This window comes from Ananas comosus, linkage group 22, assembly GCF_001540865.1.
Source record: "Ananas comosus cultivar F153 linkage group 22, ASM154086v1, whole genome shotgun sequence".
Classification (NCBI taxonomy): Eukaryota; Viridiplantae; Streptophyta; class Magnoliopsida; order Poales; family Bromeliaceae; genus Ananas; species Ananas comosus.
The window spans coordinates 8,427,620-8,444,136 of NC_033642.1; the positions used below are offsets into that span (position 1 = coordinate 8,427,620).

The 16,517-nt window shown below is 35.3% G+C and overlaps 2 protein-coding genes across 2 annotated transcripts; both read right to left on the reverse strand.

Moving 5' to 3' along the window:
* Positions 875–4,934, reverse strand: LOC109727721 (protein REVEILLE 2-like). The gene is made up of 6 exons (XM_020257902.1): positions 4,437–4,934; positions 2,679–2,804; positions 2,452–2,563; positions 2,306–2,367; positions 1,769–2,125; positions 875–1,679 (listed from the first exon to the last, which is right to left on the reverse strand). The coding sequence occupies exons 1-6, from the start codon at positions 4,455–4,457 to the stop codon at positions 1,125–1,127; spliced, it is 1,233 nt and encodes a 410-aa protein (XP_020113491.1). The 5' UTR covers positions 4,458–4,934; the 3' UTR covers positions 875–1,124.
* Positions 10,162–16,015, reverse strand: LOC109727333 (metal tolerance protein C2). Its single transcript, XM_020257413.1, has 10 exons — positions 15,432–16,015; positions 14,675–14,783; positions 13,550–13,589; positions 12,530–12,606; positions 11,516–11,604; positions 11,309–11,378; positions 11,172–11,210; positions 10,928–11,078; positions 10,727–10,816; positions 10,162–10,525 (listed from the first exon to the last, which is right to left on the reverse strand). The coding sequence occupies exons 1-10, from the start codon at positions 15,901–15,903 to the stop codon at positions 10,424–10,426; spliced, it is 1,239 nt and encodes a 412-aa protein (XP_020113002.1). The 5' UTR covers positions 15,904–16,015; the 3' UTR covers positions 10,162–10,423.

Below are 16,517 nucleotides of genomic sequence, written 5' to 3' on the forward strand. Positions count from 1 at the left end.
AGGGTCGATCCGTGGACGATTGCTGTTCAATGGTTCGTTTGGAGATGGACGATGGGGATTCGGGGTTTGGATTCCGCGAGGATCGGTGACGTGGGCGTGGTGTTTTCTTTTGGGAGGGGGTTGTGTGTTTCTCGCGGGGTAGGGTACTTGTGTTTTTTTTGGGTTTTGGGGGATGAGGTGGTATGGGTCGTTGGATTCGTAAGCGGTGGACACGTGGCAATATCGCAGTGGTGACGTGTCATTATTGGTGTGTCAAAAGTAACAGGAAAAACTTCATATACCACCCCGTGGCTTCACACTGAGTCCTCGTGTGGTTTAAAGTGTATTAATTTAGTATCCTATATTTTATTTTTATTTTTTTATTATTAATTTGACTAATTTTTTAATTAAATCAGTGACAACGTTAAAACTAAAGGGTACTAAAGTAAATATTCGACAAATCAATGTAGGGTATCTAAAATTTTCTAAAATTTTTTATATATAATTTAATAAAATATTAACGAAAAAACTGACGAAAAGATAAAAATAAAACCATAAGACACTAATTTGATACACTTTAAACCACAGAATATTAAAGTGAGAAAATGCAAAACTATATAGATGGTATTTAAAATTTACCCAAAGTAATATAAAGAAAGATTACCATATATATGTTAAGAAAAGTTACTGAGTTTTTTTCCTCAATATCTAAAAAATTATTCACCATCCCAAATGACAAAAAAAACTTGATAATTGATCATCTCGAATCATAATAAATTTCTAATTCGAATCGTAATTAAAACTTGAAAGAGCTTAGTATGATCATACTAAAAAGACTAGTAAAATTGCCCAGCAGTAAACATTAACAATATGATGATTGTTTACAGGTTCCATAAACAGTTACATTACAATGTGTAGTAATAATATATAATATAATAATAATACACAAAATGGCGTAAATTCCTGGGAAGTGTAACAAGAATTACTGGAACAACCATTCTACAATTAGAACAAAGCATATAAAGATGGCATGCCTATGAAAGATCCCTAAATACAATTTGATAGTAAAGGAGCCATTCGCCGCTAACTCGTGCCGCCAAAGTGCGAACGGAACAAGATGAACGAACACCTACAGCAACCTCCTCCTACAACGCCGCCGCTACACTTTGCTTCTCAGTTGTACTACATCTTTTGTACGGCACGAAGCCTCTTGTTGCTGTAATGTTCTTGTCGGCCTCCACACGTACAAAGGCTGAGTTCTTGCTTGGCTTGAACATCGGCGCTGGCTCGGGTTCGCCCGAACGCACCGAGTCCGAGCTCGAAGCACTCAGACAAGCTCCTGCTTTCTCGCCAGTCTCGCGAGATCGCGGACTTACGATTTGCGGAGTAATGGCCCACCACCAAGGTAAAGCAGCAACCGAAGCCTCCGCAAAGTTCCCACATTGAAACTGCGACGAAACTTCGTTTGTTGCAGCTGCTGCTGAAAGCAATTGCAATTGCATATTGCTGCCATGCTGCTCTACCGGAGCAGCCGATGCCTGGCAACTTTGTTTGTCGTACTTCGCAGTCGAAGAGCACAACATTTTAAGATCCGTTATCACAACAGTTCTACCGAATAGCTTCAAAGTGGTGGCTTGAGCTTCTATCATTGGCGAAGCGTCTTTCGAAAGAACTTGATCTTTAGAGTCCTCGTCAATCTCCTGGATAACAGGCGACGCGATATCTTTAGACAAACGGGCGTTCTTTTAACAGCAGTAGGAAGGAAAGATAGGCCGGTAAAAGAAAATACCATGTGAGCTTCATCTTTGGAGGCAGGTGGCGAAGTTGAATTTTGTTCTTCGGTCGACGTTGTAGACGACTGACACCCGTTGTCCTGTTCGATCAGAGATGTGCCCGTTGGATCTCCACCGTCAGAGGACACCGGGCTAGGCCGATTTGAAATCGATGACCCAGAAGTATCGGATCCCAGTCTCGATAAAACTGATACGGGCGATCCATTCTCTTGTTCGGACACCGAGGAAGACCCCACAGACGACAGTTGTAGTTTGGAAACCCCATTCTTCCGCGGGTAAGGCCGAAGCGGTTTTTTTTTGGGCCGGGGAGGAGGGATTTCGATGGCTTTCTCCGAGCCCGATTCCCGTTCTAGCTGCACGCCAGAAAAGCAAAATTTAAATTCTCCGTCTTAAAAGGTATAAAAAGATGCTACCGACGCAACAGTAATTCGTATTCATCTTCACGAACAATCGACTTACTTTATAGATCAAAGTAAATCGCCAATGAACATAAGAATGGTAGAGAAATAGTTTACTGGAGGGGGATGGTAGACCTTTGAAAAGAATTTCTGAGCATGGCTTCGAATTTGAACAGCTGTTTTGGTGCCTATGTGCTCTACATGTAAACACCCAAAATTTCAGTAGAAGAAGAGTTTGTTAAATGTGTGATATTTTCTAGAATAAATTGGTGCCCAAATACCTTGTATCTGGCGCCAAGCACGGCCGAATAACTTGAGAGCCTCCAAGAACTTCTCGTGCTCTTCCTCGGTCCACTTCTCCCGCTGTTTTGTTATTGTGTAAGGTTTCCTAACCTATTTAGGCAAGAAGGATTGTTTAGTGAAAAGGAGTTTGATAAAATTAAAATGATGATTAACCAAACCAATGAAAACGGAGAATCGGTTTCTGACATGGCGGAAAAAACACTACCTTGATGGCGTAATCATCTGTTTCCTTCGGTTGCGCTCCACTTCCTACAGCAGAAGATCCAACATCCACACGCATCCTCCTTTCGGGTATGCTGATTGGATTCAGATAAGGCTTCCGGCTGTTTTCCTGACATAAAAGAAAAAGGCCGTGTGGCCCTGTTATTGCGTGTTTTTTGCAACAAAGCAAATGTTAAACAAAACGAAACAAATAAGAACTTGGCATTGCCACAAAGTAAGCTGAGTTATCCGGTGCGACTCAATTAACATACAGGTGTATGATCACAAGAGAAGCCTTATACAGTAGGTCAAAAACCTGTGTGATTATACATGCCATTGAATATGTCTAAAGCTCTCCGATTATCAAGTCACTTATCACATCGATATTAATCATCCGAATCTGTTATTACTGGGTGTTTGTAAATGCCTAAATAAAGATTGCTAAAGCCGATTCTTTTGCTCAGAGGAATCTATCAAGTTTCTTAGCATGAATTTATATACACTGCAGAGTGGCTTCCTAAACTGTAATTCCTGGAACCTATGCCTTCAAAATAAGGTGGCAAAATAAAATAGGATAATACTTGCTCATTGGTAAAATATTCTCCTCTTGATTTTGACTAAGAGGTTTTAAAGACTTGCAGTACAAAAGTGTTCCCCAGCTGACAGCTCAACAAGTTGATTTTGAAACTCATGAATCATATAACTTCAACACCACAGTTGCTACACAAGCATCTCATAAATTTAAGAATTTGCAAACAACAAGGAAAAAAAAACAAAAAAAAAAAAACCTCTCTATAGTCCTCATATTTTCCATCTTTGTCGAGTTATGTGTGACGCTTCAGAATTTGGAATAGTTCATATAAAAAATATAATAGTTTTAAACCTTTTAAACCGGCTATAATATTTTAGGCGTTTGTTAAGTCCAAGAAATAAAGTCTGCTAGGGCTATAGTAATTATAGAATGAGTGACCCTCTGAAAAATGAGTACCGCTAAAGTGAGTGACATATTTCGCTTCTCAAACTATATGAAATTTCGTCAAAACTACATGTACTATGGTGCATATGGAAATTGATACATCAACTTCAAAAATTTTGATTTTAATACATAACCTAATGAATAAGATACATCTCTTTCAAAACTTATATTTTCAATTTCTTTTTGAACAGAAGCAAAAACAATGAAAAAAGTTATGTGGTAAAAGCGAAGTATTCAAAGATTAAGTACCCACTCCAAAATGGGCAAGTTTTAGGTATTTTATGCCAATTTTTGGCAAAAACTTCCCCTCAATTTCGAAGCAAATCAAACTCCTCATGATAAGGGGTATAAGGGGTATTTGGTTTCTCGGAAAATCGCGAAAAACTATTTTTCGAGAAAAAAAATCATGAATAAGACCCTTTTTCTATAGACTTTGTTTTTGGGTTTAAAAAGAAAATCTAGAAAACAAAAAAAAAGAGAATTTTCTATGAAATTTGTAAACAATTTTTCTAAAAAAATTTAACTTTCCTGAAAATCAAATAGATAAAAAAATATAATTTTTTTTTGCCAGAAAATTATTTTCTGAAATATTATTCAGAAACCAAACACCCCCGAACCAAAAGAGGAAACTACCAAAAAAAAGAAAAAAAGAAAAAAAAAAAGAGCACTGTTCTATGAATAATATTATATATCAAATCAACAAGGAAATAGGAAATAAAAGCTTACACATAATCACTAATACAAGGGGAAAAAAAAAACAAATAAAGAGAAAATAGAGAATCTCACCAGCAAAGCTGTTGCTACCATGGCGCTTTAGATCCTTCTTCGCAATTGAAAAGCTCTTCAAACCAAATCCAAAAAAGATGCTACTTTTACTTTTCCTCTTCTCTTCTTTTACATCAAATCCCCTCTACGACGCTATTTAAGCCCTAGTCCTCTGATTCATCTCTCTCGCTAAACCCCAAATCACCAATGATCGAGGAGAAACCCCAAGGAAAAAAAAAAACTTAACGAAACCCCAAAAATCACATCAATTTCTCTCCCCTCTAAACCCCCTTCCGAAGAAGCACAAAAAAAATAAAAAAGAGCTTTTAGATCTAAAAGGAGAGATTTGAAGCACAAATCACGAACCCAAAACGATCAAATCGAAATCCCCCAACGAGAGCGAGAGAAAAAACCGACCAAATCCGCGACTGATCGCCAAGCTAACCTTCTCCTCTGAAGGCTCCTCCCACGGTTCAAAACACTTACGATTCGAATCGCGGAGAGAGAGAGAGAAGAGAGAGAGAGGGAGGGAGAAGATCTACGGGAGATTCGAGGAGGAGAGGGAGAGACGTGAGCGGCGTATAGAGAGAGAGAGAGAGAGTAGAGAGAGAGAGAGAGAGGGAGAGATTGAAAGGAGAGAGAGAGAGAGAGAGAGATTGAAAGGAGAGAGAGAGAGAGAGAGAGTAAAAGGGCGACGAGGGAGGAGAGAAGTTGAGAAGGTGCACGTCAGATGGGCGAAGGAATTTATAGCTGGACAAATTCCGGAAACTGACTTGAACTTGTGCTGAGGAGCACGAAGCCGCTGACACGCGTCCAAACCCCCCTCTTCTCTCTCTCTCTTCTAGGCCCTTTTTTTTCTTTTTTTCTATATAATAAATACATTTTTGGCTGCTTTGCTTATTTTTGCATTATATAATATATATATTATAATATATATATATTGGAGGAGTTATTATACTATCGAAATATAGAAAATTTAACTATTTTAATTTTATACACTTGAATAAAAAATTTATGATTTATGATGCGGTCCCTCTAAAATTGAGTAATATTTCTAGAGTTGAACGGTCCACAGAGTAAAGTATTAATCTAAAAGTAAAAATAATTAAAGAGGCTGATGTAAGGGCAAAAAGTCGAAAAGTACATAGATCTTTTATATTTCCAATGATATAGTAACGCTATCTATATATATTATTATCTATTATTATTATTATAATTATTCTAAGATATATTTTCCTAACAAAAAATAATTTTGATTTATTACTAGTTTTTTTTTTAAATAAAAAATTTAGTTATTGTTGTATTTTTGATTCGTGATATTGAATAGGTAGGTGCTGTCGCAATTACGAGGCTAATATTTTTCTTTTTTACTCTAAAATTGAAGTGCTAAATTTATAGATTATTTACTATAATATGTACAGCAAATAGCCAAAAAAAAAAAAAAAAAGTAAAGCTGAGAGAAAATGAATGATAAAATTATATTATTATTTATATTTAAAATACTAGAAGCACTTTTAATATATATATATATATAATATATATATATATTTATATTATATAGATGTATATATATATATAATATAGGTTGTTTAAGAAAAATTCAGTAATATCCAGAACGCCTAAAAGAGGGGCGGTTGTGTAACTGTCAGGATTGGGATAATACTAACCCAAAACAAACAACAAATTTCATTAAATTACAAAAAAAAAAAAGAAAAGAAAAGAAAAGAAAAATTGGTGGTGAACCAGAAACTGTGCAAGCACCTGATCATGTCACTTGTTCCCTTTCTCATCTGATATTATCTTTCATATATACTAAATCATTTTTGGGGCTTTTTATTTTGCATTATTAATATATATATTATAATATATATATATTGGAGGAGTTATTATACTATCGAAACTATAGAAATTTAATTTTAATTTTTATACACTTGAATAAAAAAATTTATGATTTAGTGATGCAGTCCCTCTAAAATTGAGTAATATTTCTAGAGTTGAACGGTCCCACAGAGTAAAGTATTAATCTAAAAGTTAAAAATAATTAAGAGGCTGATGTAAGGGCAAAAAGTCGAAAGTACATAGATCTTTATATTTCCAATGATATAGTAACGCTATTCTATATATATTATTATTATTATTATTATTATATATATATTCTAAGGATATATTTTTCTAACAAAAAATAATTTTGATTTATTACTAGTTTTTTTTAAATAAAAAATTTAGTTATTGTTGTATTTTGCATTCGTGATATTGAATAGGTAGGTGCTGTCGCAATTACGAGGCTAATATTTTTCTTTTTTACTCAAAAATTGAAGTGCTAAATTTATAGATTATTTACTATAATATGTCAGCAAATAGCCAAAAAAAAAAAAAAAAGTAAAGCTGAGAGAAATGAAATGATAAAATTATTTATTATTTATATTTAAAATACTAGAAAGCACTTTTATATATATATATATATATAATATTATATATATTATATTATATAGATGTATATATATATATAATATAGGTTGTTTAAGAAAATTCAGTAATATCCAGAACGCCTAAAAAGAGGGGCGGTTGTGTAACTGCTCAGGATTGGGATAAATACTAACCCAAACAAACAACAAATTTCATTAAATTACAAAAAAAAAAAAGAAAGAAAAGAAAAGAAAGAATTGGTGGTGAACAAAAACTTGTGGCAAAGCACCTGATCATGTCACTTGTTCCCTTTCTCATCTGATATTATCTTTATATATACAATAAATAATAATAATAATAATATTATTATTATTATTATTTTATATTATTATTATTATTGTATTTTGAGTACAATAGAGGTGGATAGCATGGTATCAGATTTAATGCTAAGTATTTATTTAACATTTATCATCTCAATAAGATTGTCAATATTGATTTAATACATTCAAAAATATATTTTTAAACGCAATTGTCACTTACATCTATTATTTATAAGCAAAAATATTAGTGTATCTTCTTCTATTACATTGATTTGTGAATAATAAATATTATGATAAAGTTAAGTGTGTTCTAAAGTTCCACTTATGCTGATATATTAATGTACAGGCACCTATAATATAAAGACTTTTTTCCTAACTCTTACAATATACTGCACATGGATTCGTTAATATACGGCATTCAAAAAAAAATTTCTATTAAATAAGTTCTCCATGGATGAATAATATACATATATATATTATATATATATAGAAAATATATTTATTTAAGATTTAAGATGTCGATATGAATGTATCTGGCTTTTTATTTTGTGATGTATCAGTAATATTTATCGACATTTTCCTTCATCTAAAGGGCATTTCGAAAAATAAAAGAAAATAAAATCTGAAAAAAATATCTTGAGCCTCTAAAAAAAGATATTATATATATATATATATATATATTTATATATATATATATATATTAAAAAAAAGAGCCTCCACACAAAAGAAGCAACGCTGGCCACGAGATGTGGATTGGGGAGGGGAAAGTGCGGGGCGCGTCATTACGCTTTATGCCACGTCATCACAGTGGGGGGACACGTGTCGCCGCTCTACTGAGGCGTGGGAAAAGGGCCCCACAGGAAAAGCGAAAAGCGCAAAAAAAAAGGGCAAAAAAGGTCAGCCCACTTGGGCCTTTTCTGAGCCGCTTATTTTTTTAAATAAATAAATAAATATCGGAAAAAGGAGAGCCACATGATGGGCTTTACATTTATTTGCAAATTAATTAATGCGTGGGGTGGGACCCGCTTCTCCAGATGGTTCGATGTGATGGGCGTTGGTGGCGCGACACGTGCGCGACGGGAGAGGCGGTGGATGTGGATCGGACGGTGGAGGGTGATCGTAGTGGTGGTCGGTCGGGGTGATTAAGATGCGGGGCTCCTCGGTCGCGTCCTACCTGGTTTGGCTAAGATCACAAGATGTGTATTCTAACTTTTTTTTTTAATGTTTATTTTTTTTTTAAAAGGAAAAATGTACGGAATATATCTAAACGACGAATTATTTTAAATGGTCTATATATATATCTAATTTTCAAAAAAAAAATTGAATATTATTACTCAATCTCTTAATTTATTTAATTTGTCTGTACCGATTTCATTATTGATATTTTATATAATTTTTATAACTATAAATTAATAAAAATAAGTAATTAGCTAAACTTATAAAGCGAACTAAAATTAAACAAATAAATTGAAAGATTGAATAGGAAAAACAAATTTTGGGTGCTTGGGTAACAAGTTTTATATATTTTTACTTTTTTCTAAAAAAAATCGAGGACAAATTTGATAATAAAGAGTTTTAGGCTACGTTACGGCTGGTGTTTTAGATTAACACCAACTATTTTATGAATTATAAGTTACAAAAGGGGGGTTAAGTGCAAATATTGAGGGGTTTGTTTGTCATATGTTGGAAATGGGAGGTGTAAAGTGCAAAACCTAATATGTGCAAGGGAATTTTGATGCAATTTTCGCCGAAGTTTTAGGAGCTCAATTTGCACATTTTATAGTAATTTACCAAAAACTTGAACCTCATTTCCTCAATTTCAAATTTAATATATTACGCTCTTTAAGAATTTTAATTGTGGTTAATCGCGTTTAGATGGCTCTTCAATTACAAAATTCAATTACAAAATTCAGATACGATGTTTGCTTATTGAAAACACACTCGCACAAATCATATGATAAGTACAAATCAAGCCACGCACAAACACGAAAATAGAAGAGGCATCAAATAGTTCAAATCAAATAAATTCAAAATTTCTGAAAAGGTCGGATAACCGGATCAAAATGGGTCATAGCACAGGTTATCATAAGCTCAAAAAACGAATTTGTTCACAAACAAGATGCATACGCTCAGGAGGAACATGAAATGAATAAAAATTGATGCTTCTTCTCTCCACAGCAACAAATATATGCAGGGCTTTTTTTGCATTTAGCCCCCTGAAGAATTTTTATTTTAAAAGTAGCCCTATCAAAATTTAATTTGCAAAAATAGCCCTACTCCTGCCATGCAAGCGCCACGTCAGCGCCACGCGGGCGGGGCTGGGGGCGGTAGTTAAGTTAAACACGGTGAATCATTCACCATGTTTAGACACGGTGAATGATTCACCGTGTTTAATACGTATTTTTTGTAGAGGAATAGGGAGTTAGGGATGTTAATGGGGTATGGATATTCAAAATATTATTCGAACCTAAACCCGAATAAATTATTTTATATACATAATTTATTTTTACATATTTATACAATATATAAAATATCCAATAATTTTTATTTCTTAGATCTTCATCCAATCCAACGGTATAAAATATCTAATAATTTTAAAAATCTATACCATTGGATTGGATGAAGATCTAAGAAATAAAAATTATTAGATATTTTATATATTGTATAAATAAATAAAAATAAATTATGTATATATATAATTTATTCGGGTTTAGGTTCGAATAATATTTTGGATATCCATACCCCATTAACATCTCTAACTCCCTATTCTTCTAGGAAAAAATACGTACTAAACACGGTGAACCATTCACCGTGTTTGAACACGGTGAATGGTTCACCGTGTTTAACTTAATACACTGGCCCATGCCCAGCCCGCGTGGCGCTGACGTGGCGCCTGCGTGGCAGGTGCAGGGCCATTTTTGCAAATTAAATTTTGATAGGGCTATTTTTAAAATAAAAATTTACTAGGGGGCTAAATGCAAAAAAACCCCATATATGCAACATGCAACTAAATGGCGATAAAACTGAAAAGATTTAAATGAAAATTGGCGTATGTTTCTTCGATTCGAGCCATATAGGGCATTACCACCATCAATTATATTCACAAAATTATGAAATAAGGGGAAATTGAAACCCCCCAACTTTAACTACTAAGGCTAATTATACACTCTTAATAACAATGGCTCTAGCAGTATAACAGTAAGAAAAAATACTGAAATAGGTTATAACCCACTTACTCGCATTCTTCTATGTATCCTTCGAAAGGAGATCTGAAAATTGGTACTAGGAAAACTCGGTTTGAACCGTCAAGTCCTGTATGCCCAAATCGTGACACAAGCCATGCACATAATGAAGGACCGAGTAGTCGTCCGCTCCTTTTTTAACCTGTGCGATGCATGCAGGAAAAAATACAGTGAACGACCGCATTAGATTTCCGGGGATTGATGTTGCATGTGTCGCATTGCACTTCGATTAGAGAACCTGTTTCTTTATACTTCGAGGATTAAGTAGATCTCAAAGTCTAAATATTCAGCCCGGACGTCGAGGCTTTGTGGAATAGATAGATTTCATTCTCTATAGTTTTACCTGAATGGAGAGTGAGCCAATGGCGTATCCAGGTACTAGTTCCCAAAACCGAGCTTGAGAAACTTCGGATACATCCTCAAGAGCGGATATCTAGAGAATGGCAGTCATATGAAACATGAGAAGCAGAATGCGAATGAACAAGAAAAGCGAACAACAGGGGTAAATTAAAAAAAGAAAGAGAAAAAGGAAAAGTTCTTCTACCTGTCGGCAACATTTGTTTAAGGCGGAAGGGGGTACGCTTGCAGGTGCCATTTGCAGTAAGATACTGCCACTTGCCTTGAACAGCGGCAATACAACCATGAAAACTGTGACTGAAACAAGCCCCAAGCACAAGACTTCCGCATTCTCAACCCTATCATGTCACAATAGACATTATAGTAAGTTATTTGAGAAGGGGAATAACTTGAAGGGAAAAAAAAAATGAAGCCAATAGATATTAATTTACCCTAATGTTAGAAACCACGATGCCAGGATCAAACCTGCACTGAGGAAAATTGTCGAGGTTTGTTTAGAATGAATAACCGTCCAATTAAACTTACACAAATAGTCAACTGGTTTATCACTTAGGGTAAACAATTATACCTACGAATTGAATCCGAAAGAACATGTAAGCAAACAGAGTGGTAGTTCATATCCTCGGCTTTCCTGTAAACTAATTAGTAATGTAAATCAGCATGATTCATGCATCTGTTCATGGCATCAAAATTCATCGGTTGTGAGAGATAACTGGGCATCAGGAATAGCTCGCATTAGTAGATGCCAGTAAGAGAAATAATTATGAGAGCATACCGATATTAACACGAGCATAGCTCCGAAAGAACCAAACGCCGAGTAGATTCACCAAAAGGTTCGTCACGGCAGAGACAATTAGGTAGTGCCTACGATCGAAAGTCATTTTATATGGGATTATGTAAATAAAAGACACTAGAATTTGCATATGAGGCTGCCAAGGTGAGGGAACATACAAAATAGCCATAGAAGACAATATTTTTGAGCTACAAGATAAGAAGTAAGCATAAAAACATGGTGATATGGATATGGATATGGATAGCTGCATTCCTAAAAATACACTTTGGAATTGCTACACACATAGCCCAATCCTGCAACTTTATTATGAAATAACAGTGAACCTCTAATAGCAAATTGGTGATCCGTATTAAATATTGGATCCACGTTTTTCCCCATTTAAGAATATGGACATTTCCAGCTAAGTTTATTTCTAAAATGAAATAAACGAAGCAGGTAGCATGCTACCTATCTCTCAAAAAAAAACAAAGAATATGGACATTTAAGAGGCCCTTTCTCTTATAATTAAGTCTCTTATACTTCTATAGAAAAAGACGAAAAAAACAGCTGGTGTAACAACTAGGTAATGAATTGACAATCTTTCAACTTCATGAACAGATACACTATCATAAATATCAAGCCCTTATGGTCAAGTGCCTGACAAAAAATAACTATGGATAACCAGAGATGGAAAAGCATGGGCTCAACCTTGGTTGTGAGTGAAAAACAAATGATGAAACTCCAACTTCCAATATTATAAAATTATAAAATATAATGGAGCTAATCGTTGCAAAGATAAGAAGCAGGCAGCCTTTGAGCAACAGTCATTGTACATTTATTTTGTGTAGTGTTCTCTCAGATTATAGTAGCGAATCAGATGCTACAAAGGTTTTAGCATTTATTAGATAAACAATGATCACTGATGTATACTTAATGATCATCACTTTAGAGACTGATGAACATGAATATATTTTACTAAAACATAAAAGAAAGCCATCTCTTTACAGAAGGACTTACTTGTGCTCAGATTCATCTTGTATAAATGCATGGAGCGCTTCAACAGCCAATGAGAATGACATAAACAACAAAAACAGCTGTCTACATGGGTAATCATAGATGTTAGCCCTAATAAATCACAAGTAAAATACAAAACATGTAATATATAATGTTATCAGCTCATAGTCATAGAATAGTGCGGTCAGGAATTATGGATTCTCTAAATTGCCCTTCACCCGCAAAGTATGCAACGTAGCCGCACAAACTTTTTGAGTTGTCACATATGGGTGCATTACATATATAAGTGCCTCAGAGTACAGTACAATCTAAGTGCTCTTAAGATTCTGCTAAACTCACAAAAAGGAATGTATAAAGAATTGGTTGCCATCACATATGGGGGGTTACACATAATGCTGCATGTCACATCCAGATATAATGAAACAGCAATTGAATAATTGCAGATGCCTCTTACTTATTTTCCTAAGCAATTCTCAGTTCTGAACAACACACCAAAGGTCCAAAGACAAATGTATTTATTTTTACCTTCGCTCATTGAATCTTTTTATATTTTTGTTGTGTGCTTTTATTTATGGATGTACAGCTGTATGGGAATGTCTGACTGCTGCTAGTTATATTTGTCGTAAAAGGAAAGGTGCTCTCTTAACTATCAATCAAAATGAAGTCTTGCTTTGCCGACAATACATATGTATGTTGGAGGGACGAGATCTCTTTCACCCTAAAATAATAACTGGAGTTGCATCACGTTTTACCATTGAAACTACCCAAAAGCTGGTTACAGTAACTTCAGCATTTATTTGCAAGTTTTCAGCCAATCTGATTCAATTGTCTAATGACTCTAATCAACCTCAGGAACACAAGAACATTTTTAGTGCTTCAGTTTACAAACGCGATTGCATTATGAAAATTCTAGACCTTATATTGATAAGAATTACATAAATATCATTCAGAATAAACTTTCTAAACAACATACTAAATGCTATTAATTGAACAATCATTGAATATATAAGCTTGGGTTCTTACAGCATTTGTGAATGCGGACAAGACTTCTAATCTCTTGTACCTAACAGAAACAGCAAAAGGTAAATATGGATACTGAAATATGAATCCAAAAGTAATTTTCAAAACAAACTACACAAAATATCTTCAACCAAGCAGGATGGAGCAAAACATTAATAACTCAACAAATACCCCCCCTCCCCCCGAAAACTCATAATTCTCTAGATAAATGAACATGCAATACCGAAGTCCGAGGATAACAACAAGTAATAGGTTCACATGGCAACCAAGTTTGAAGCANGCCCAAAAAAAAAAAACAAATCAAGTAATAACTCAACAAATACCCAAAAATGGAAAGAAAACTCATAATTCTCTAGATAAATGAACATGCAATACCGAAGTCCGAGGATAACAACAAGTAATAGGTTCACATGGCAACCAAGTTTGAAGCATTTATCTTAGCATCAGAGACACGTCTTTGCAAATTGCAAAAGAATCCATATGATTCAGGTATTCATGCTCTTCTAACTTCAAACAGTACCAAATATACGTATATACTTGAAGCCTTTTAGCATTATTATTGCCCAATGATTAAAAGCATACACATAATTGTAGACATCTAGCAAGTATACTGACTTTGCAAAAGCTCCAGCAGGGAGAAACAGGTTCCAAGTTGCATCAAAGATCGCCTTCTTTTATGTTCACATGAATCTCAAGTGATATAACTTTCCACTTTATCTCGCGCGAATTTGATCTTTTTTTTCTTCATCAGACTAATAAATCATGACTAAACTTTTTTTTTCATCAGACCAATATATCATGACTAAAAAGTATGAAATTCAATATTTTCAGTCAACTTGTTGCAGGCCGAAACCACTATAGACATCACAAAAGGGCAATATATATTTACTTGCACATAAATTTACTTGTTGGTGGACAGTAAACAAATTAAAAGCAAAATGAAGGAGGTTTAATTGGATGTACATAAGTCATATTCTATGATATGCAAGAATAAGAATCTTAAACGACAATGCGAATGCCACCTTGATGAATTTCTTCAAGATACTGACAGTGGATAATTAATTCATCTACATTTTACTTAGGATCAGCAACAGGCAAAATAAGTTTGTATAGGAATTAAAAACCAACCCATAAGTGTACACTTTGTCAGGCTTCCTTCGAGAAGCAGCCATAGCAAACAAGGAAAATGTTAAGAGTCCACAACCAAATGTCAAATGGAAAGCATCTGAAACTAAGCCTGCAAAGAGATCATTCAACATGATAAAGAACAGGATAATGTTAAACTGCAATCAAACAACAACCAGATAGCATGGGTTTCATGCGTTAACACATCTATATACTCCCATTCGGAAGTTATTACACCACTCTTAAAGCTCTAACTCTATGAAATGCTTGCTAAGATATTATATATGCTATGAACTCCGAACAAATGAGGAAATGATCTAATGTTATTTAGTGTTTTTACATCATACCAAGAACAATGCTTGGCATGAGATCCTTCGTTTCCTCAAATTTCAAAAGTAAAACAGTTTGATTAGTATAATTTGATACGATAGACAAAATTCTAATATTATGCCCTCTTTCCACGTCTTACTTTTTTTCTGTGTTGATGATTGATTGAGAAAGATTAATGTAGACAAAATGAGCAATCCCAAAACCCTCAATTCCTCATGCTAGTTTCTAAGCAGTCATTTGAAGGCATGATTCAAACAAATTTGCTAGGAACTTCAGAAAACCACTTGACAATTCAGGAATCCAACCGGAAATTATATTCATTTGATTGTTATCGCAGATATAATCCTAGTTTTTACCTTAATTTTGAATCCAGTGATCGCCATGATATTCGTACGAACTATAAGGAAGCATAAAAGCTTAAAACGCTGACCTACACGGCCGGTGAAGATGCCAATCAACAGCTCCGCCGTCGAGTACGCCACGTTTAGCGAGATCATCAAAGCGAGCCGCTTCATCGGCCGATTCCCGAACCTCACAGCCTTGACCAACGACGACACCATCCCGATCGCCGTGAGCTTCTCGGTGACGCCCCGATCGCCGAAACCCTGCCCGAGCCCGTCGATCTCCACGGGGGGCATGCTGATGCTCGAATCGCTCCGCCCGAGGAAGGGCCGCGAGGATCGGGTCCTCTCCGCGGGGATCGGGGAACGGAGATCGGGTTGGCGAAGGGAGTGTTGGCGAGAGAACGCGAACCTCCGGTCATCGCTTCCGAGGCCGTAGTCCCCGCCCCATGGGGGGCGGGAGGGGCCGAGGGAGGAGCTCCGAGAGGGAGGGGGAGGCGGAGGGAGCTTGGGGGCGGCTTCGGGGAGGAGGGATTGGCGAAGAGCGGCTTCGTCCTCCATGGAGGGGATCCGGTTATGAACTAGGGTTTAGGTAAGCGGAGAAACCCTAAGCTCGTGATCCGATCGAATGCGAGGAGGAAGAAGAGGATATAAGCATCAGTGTATGAGACAGAGATTTTTTATTTTTTTTTTTCTTTTTTTTAAAGGGGAGGGAGAAGAAGCGTAAAATTTAGCATGAACCGGGCTCACCACGTCAGTCGTAGACCGCACCTCCAAAACTTTTTGCTTGGACTACTCTAAACACGGACCAAATTATACGCTTTGTTTCGACCAAAGTGTACATCCCCCTCCCCATCATTTTAAAAAATATATATATTTTAATATTAAAAAAAAAAAAAAAAAGTTAGCAAAGCAATATGAACCTTTTGAACACTTTTGGAGTGTACGGATGACATTGCTCTTGGACTAAATTAGACTTCGACGAACTATCTAATAGAAAATATAACAATTAATTTTACTTTTTTTCATCCTCAAATATATGATAATTAAGAAAGATGTTATAACTACTTTACGGAAAGTTTTTTCCAGAATGTTGGTAAGTACAGTCTAAAAACTAGAATTCAACTCTTTAAAATTCTATGATCCAGGGTAAAGCCAAACAGGATACACATAGA

Bases quoted from the DNA above. Each gene is read 5' to 3' on its own strand.
- LOC109727721 (XM_020257902.1), bottom strand. From the start codon at position 4,457: ATGGTAGCAACAGCTTTGCTG. The intron at 2,564-2,678 runs GTAGTGTTTTTT...TTGCCTAAATAG, and splicing joins CAGATGATTACGCCATCAAG to GTTAGGAAACCTTACACAAT. The intron at 1,680-1,768 runs GTATTTTCTTTT...CCTGTTATCCAG, and splicing joins CCAAAGATGAAGCTCACATG to GAGATTGACGAGGACTCTAA.
- LOC109727333 (XM_020257413.1), bottom strand. From the start codon at position 15,903: ATGGAGGACGAAGCCGCTCTTCGCCAATCCCTCCTCCCCGAAGCCGCC. The intron at 11,605-12,529 runs GTAAGTCCTTCT...TTTCGATCGTAG, and splicing joins CAAGATGAATCTGAGCACAA to GCACTACCTAATTGTCTCTG. The intron at 11,079-11,171 runs GTAAATTAATAT...GTGACATGATAG, and splicing joins TCGTGGTTTCTAACATTAGG to GGTTGAGAATGCGGAAGTCT.